General features: G+C 54.6%; 1 protein-coding gene across 1 annotated transcript; it reads right to left on the bottom strand.

The window, feature by feature from the left end:
- Positions 1-336: 336 nt before the first annotated feature.
- Positions 337-2,340, bottom strand: LOC119435475 (uncharacterized). The gene is made up of 2 exons (XM_037702324.1): positions 994-2,340; positions 337-906 (listed from the first exon to the last, which is right to left on the bottom strand). Exons 1-2 carry the CDS (start codon positions 2,338-2,340, stop codon positions 337-339), a joined length of 1,917 nt encoding a protein of 638 aa, XP_037558252.1.
- Positions 2,341-5,809: the final 3,469 nt, after the last annotated feature.

Below are 5,809 nucleotides of genomic sequence, written 5' to 3' on the forward strand. Positions count from 1 at the left end.
AGTTTGTCCGTGGAGGCACTCATCGGGACTACTATGGCTTGCTTGATTGCGTTTCGGGTCATCACGCCGATCTGGTTCCTTTCGACCGTGCTCAGCAGGAGATACGGTGCCACGTACGTAATTCGGGAAATCACGAAGGCCTGTACGAGCCTCAGGATGTCGTTCTCTTTCATTCCTCTGCGTCTCATCGCCACTCTGCGGAGCATGTGATGTATTTGCTCCGTCGTGTGCTTTAGCTTTCTCACAGACGCCTCCGCCTTGTTGTTTGCTTGTATCACCAGTCCCAGGATCTTGACACTGGGGCCCGGCAAAATGTCTTCTCCGTCTAGCACCACTCTAATATCTTCCTTGAGTCTTTTCGGCGCCCGTTGTCGTACTACCACCAGTTCCGACTTTTGTGGCGAGCATCTTAGGCCGCATTCCTTGGCATATTTGTCCACCACTTCCGCCGCCGTCTGCATGTAGCGTGTCTTGCATCCATCCGTGGGATCCAGCCTTCGTCGTCCAGAGCGAGACGTCGTCAGCGTAGAGCGCGTGCCCCAAGCCTTCAATCGCTTCGAGCGCCTTGGGCAGGTGCAGGAGTGCCATGTTGAACAACAGGGGCGAAAGGACCGTGCCTTGAGGGGTCCCCCTACTGCCCAACTCGATAAGCGGGGATACTTCCTCCCCCACTCTGATTCTTGCTTTCCGATCTGTTAGCAAACATCGTCCGTAGTTATACGTCCGTTCTCCACAGCCAGTGCTCTGGAGGTTGGTCAGGATGCTAACGTGGGAGACGTTGTCAAACGCTCCCTTGAGGTCAAGCGCATATTCGCCACGCGCATGTATGGCGCGTGGCGAATGCCTCGTGGCCTCCTTCATGACCTCTTCTTTGATCTGTATGAGCACGTCCTGCGTGCTCAGGTGCTTTTGGAAACCAAACATGGTGTCCGGAATTTGGTTGGTTCTGTCCAAGTGTCTCTGTAGTCTATTTAATACCATCCTTTCCATCACCTTGCCCACGCAGGACGTGTGGGAGATGGGTCTCAAATTGTCGATGTGCGGCGGTTTTCCCTGTTTTGGAATGAACCTAACCTCTGCCTCCTTCCAGCTTCTTGGCAGTTTGCCGCTTTCCCAGGTCTCATTCATGTGCCTGAGGAGCTCTGCTCTCGCTCTGTCGCTCAAGTTGTTTAGTAGTCGGTACGTGACGGTGTCCGGCCCCGCAGCGCTCTTCTGGTTGCTCTCTGCTATGGCAATTCTTAGTTCCGGGCCCGTAAAGGGCTTGTCCAATTTCTCGTTGGGGAGGCCTCGGTACGGTCCCGGCCGATCCTTGCTCTTCTCCGTCTTGATGTATTTGTTTTTCATGTCTTCCATTAGTTTCTCCACGTCCCCCTCGTAATTGTTCAGGGTCCGAGCCGTACTCCTGTTTGTCTCGCTCTTGCTTGTCATCGGGTCGATGAGGTGCCTGAGGAGCTGCCACGTTTTGCGGGTGGATAGGGTTCCTTGTAGGCTGTCGCACAGATCGAGCCAGCTTTCTTTACATAAATCTGCCGCATACTCTGCCGCCTTGTCGTTTATTTCCCGTATCCTCTTGCGTAACTTCTTGTTGTGTCTCTGCCTTTTCCAGCGTTCGGTTAGGCTACTTCTCGTTTCCCACAGGTGTGCCAGTCTGGCGTCTATACGGGGGGTTTGGTGAGTGGTCGCGATCTTTTGCGTGTGTTTTTCTACGGTGTCGAGCTGTTGTTTCTCCCAGGTCTCGTACGTCTGTCTTATTGTCCATTCTTCCTCATCCGATTCCTCTTCTTGCTCCTTTCTGAGCTTATACCAATTGGTAATCCTCGCCGTGCCCGTCTTCACCTTAAGGGTGGGACCTCTGATTGTGATTCTGATTATGTCGTGGTCCGACCCCAGATTCGTTCCCACGTTTTGCCATGAGACATCCAGAGTCCCCATCAGGAGCGAGAGGTCCGGCGTAGTGTCTCTGGTCGTGCTCGTGCCCATGCGGGTGGGGGTGTCGGGCTCGTTGAGTAGGGTCAAGTTGTGCTGTTCTATCAAATGTGCTAGTTCTCTCCCTCTTTTCGAACAGAAGCGGTATCCCCATGTCGTGTGAGGGGCGTTGAAATCCCCCAGTACGAGCAGCGGCCGGGAGCCTGCCTTGCTCACTGCGTCCTGTATTGTTCCCGCCATGTCTATTCCTTTCTTGGTCGGCCTACAATACATGTTCAGTACAAACACGTTCTCTGTGTTTCGTATGCCTCGACTATGCAGCTCCACGAGGGTGTGTTGGCATCCCCGCTGTGCCGTCAGGTGCTGAGTTGCCGCTATACAATTTCGTACCAATGCTGCCATCTCTTTCTCCATCGGATTCACATACGTTACATACCCAGGGAATCTGGGTCGTTGGTTTATCTCTTGTAATACTATCACGTCTGGTTTGTTCTCGAGTGAATCCACGTGTTGTTGCAGCTCACCCGCCTTGTTCCTGAAGCCACGGCAATTCCACTGGAGAATCACCGTGTCTTCTTTCCCCCTAATCTTAGTTCGCTGCGCCATCTTTGGTCAGGTCCAGGCTGCTGCCTGTACGGTGCACTTCAGTACCTGGTTTGGTGTACGGGGCGTTCTTCCTGCTTTTCTTTGCGAGCATGAGTTCATTGACGTTGGCTTCTAGTTTGCTACCCTTCGCACTGGTCTTTGCCATCTCTGAGCAAGCTTGCTCCACTTGCGCTGCTAGCTGCGCCATCTGGCATGTGAGTTGCGCCACCGCTTTGCTGACCTCTTGTAGGGGTCGGGCCCACATTGGTTCTTCCTCCGCCTCTTGTAGACTCTGCGTGTCAGGCTGAGTGTCCCGCTTGGCTAGTTTGCGTTTCACGTTCGTTTCCTCCTGTATGTTAGTTTCTGCAGCTTCGATTTTGGCTAGCAGTGACTTAGTCATCTAGTCTTGCTTATGTAATTGTTACGTCAGTTTCGCTATCTGTTTGTTTCGGTGGTCTATTTGCGCGCTCTGTCTCTCTATCATCTTTTTCAGTTGTTCACATTCCTCGCACTGACTTTTTCTATCTTCTTGACCTAAATTGGCTCTTATCTGCGATGGAAGGTCTCCCTGCCCAACCCACCTGTTTGTCCGCGTTGTTCCTCGCCGGTGTCGGGGTCCTGCCTCTCGATCTCGATCTTTTCTTCCTTGTACTGCTTTGGTCCCTTGTAGTGGATCTGGATGTGCTTCTCACACCTCCTCCTGTCCTGTCCTCCTCCTCTCGGCAAAGGTGTGGCGGGGCTCGAGGTAATCGGAGAGCCTATCTGTATCCACACACTGAGGTTAAGGAAATGGGTCGGAGATTTTCGATGTTTATAGAATTGCCCGGTTTGGAAATGAAAGTGACTAAAGCCCTTATCCAATCAATCGGTAGTGGCTCGCGCCCCTCCCAGATTTGATTGTAAGTAGTCTAGGAGGTGAAGGTATGCCGGGTCTGGGAGGTTGGCTAAAAGCTTAACAGTCACTCGATCCCGACCCGGCGCCGTTTCTCGCTTCATTTTGGACTGGGCCGCCTTCAGATCTTGCAGTTGAAAACAACGATCCATGTATGCATACTCCGAGCCTGCATAGGAGTACGCCAGTCCGAGGGGGTCGTGTTGGTTGCAGAGATATCTATCTCTAGGAGCCTGTGCTAGTTTATCCGCGTCACCTGCATAGGCGTGAAACACGTGTTGAAGATGTTTTTGCGTTTCTGTGCGCGTTTGGCTAGGGTCGATGACGGCCTTGAAGAGACGTCCCATGGTTTCAGAACGGCGCAACAAGGAAGACGACAGACGAAAGAACACACGAACACAAGCGCTTGTGTTCGTGTGTTCTTTCGTCTGTCGTCTTCCTTGTTGCGCCGTTCTGAAACCATGCATCCGTACCAACTCGCCCAATTGTCAGTGCTACTCAAGAGACGTCCCATGTTGCGGTTTGACATCTGCTTGGCGGCAGTGTTACAGCATTCTACCCAATTGGAGTCGGCGAGCTGGGCCACGTACTCGTCTGCTTCCTGGGTGAGAGCTGCGATGTGGATTTTGAGCTGACGATTATGCTTTTGTCGGCGCCATCGGCGGAATAGGCTATGGCGAGCCTCCCAGAGATGCAGGAGATGGTTATCCACCGCCAGCGTGGCCTCTGAGAGCTGAACCGTCTGCTTGCTTTGATGAAGTGACGTCACGAGGTGCTGAGACCAAGTGGCGTAGCCCTGGTGAGCTACGGAAGTCGGATTCGTGTAATCCGAACGGAATTTGGTTCAGTCCGAAAGTTTCGCTTGGTGGTGGGGACCGGTAAGGGGGTGCTTTCGGATTATGATGAGAAGAATGCAGTGGTCACTGCCGAGGGTTTCCTCGGTATTGAGCCACTCTGCATGCCTTATGTTCTTGGTGAGTGTGAGATCGGGACATGTGTCTCGAGTCACGGAGTTACCAATGCGGGTCGGATGTGCAGGGTCCGTTTGGATGGTCAGGCCCATGATGGAAAGAAGTTCCGCCAGTTTCCTACCACGTCGTTCCTCCTTACGGAAACCCCATTGGGGACTAGGGGCATTAAAACCGCCTACTATGACGAGCGGCTCCCTGGCTGCCACTGTTTGGACTTTGCTAAAAACGTCGGCGTAAGTAACGTGAGGCTGTTTAGGTGAACTGTAGATGTTGAGGATGCGTATGGACGGGTCCTGCCTCCTAAGCGGGAGGAGAGTCAACATAACATAAGAGTAAAGTGGATCGCAGTCGAGATCCACCGAATTGGCGGTGTAATTTCGATGCACGCATAGTGCGGTTTGCGCATCCCTTTGGTACACTTATAATTTCTGAGGGCGGCGTGCTCGCCCGTTTCCTGAAGAGCCACTACCGCGGGCAGATGTGAATAGGTTTCCAAGTGGAGCCGGAGAGCATCCCGCTTAGTGCGTGCTTTGGGTCCCCGGCAGTTACATTGTAGGATTGTAATTGGATCCGAATTTGCGCGGCCGCGGTGCGATCTAGAGCCGTAGCCCGCCATCGTGGGAGCTAGAAATTTGGGGGGCCTCCAGGAGAGCATAGAGGTCCATAGGGGCTCCGCTGCTCGATCCGGTGCTTACATCCGAGGTTGCGATCGAAACTTTGGACTGTCTTGCAACCGCGGCCACGTGGGGGGGGGGGGAGGGTCGGGGTGCTTGTGGCTTAGATATCCGTTTAAGTGTGGGGCGACGGGTGCTGAAAGCGTGTTGGGGCAACTGGGCAACTATCATGCCCGGGATGCGGTCGACAACGGTTTGGAGGGCGGCGGCCAATCGGTCCTCCATCGTAGTCTTTGTGGATGCCACATGGGCCTCTAAGCTGCTAACACGTGCCTCAATCGGGGCGAGGGGTGCCTTCGTGTCCCTGTGTTCAGAGGGGGCACTATCCACCGCCTCAGGCGCCTGCCCGGAGGTTGTCGCGTTAGGTGAGGGCAAGAGGTTCGCGAGCGCAACCACCGCCTGCGTTAACGAGGCAACCTGGGCCTGTAGCTGGCAGATTGCAATTTGATCCCGGGCGGGTGTGGGAGGGGTCGGCGGCTTGGGGTGAGGGATCGTGGATGGTGGGGGTGGAGAGGCTGCCCCACCCGAGCCGCTCACCTGGGGTCCTTGCCGGACGCGGGTGGCCCACGAGAAATCCCCCTGGGCAGTAGGTTTGGGCTCAGGTGACGGCAGGTGTGGTTTGGGTGAGGCGTGAGAAACCTGCCTCGCAGTGGACTTCCTGGTTGGGGGTCCCTCCGGAGTTTGGCCTCACAGGGAAGATCCGATAGCCCCCGCGTCAGGGTGCGGGGGTGGGGTAGGGTTGGTGGCAGGGGGTTTAGCCC

The sequence above is a fragment of the Dermacentor silvarum genome, unplaced genomic scaffold (assembly GCF_013339745.2).
Source record: "Dermacentor silvarum isolate Dsil-2018 unplaced genomic scaffold, BIME_Dsil_1.4 Seq734, whole genome shotgun sequence".
Classification (NCBI taxonomy): Eukaryota; Metazoa; Arthropoda; class Arachnida; order Ixodida; family Ixodidae; genus Dermacentor; species Dermacentor silvarum.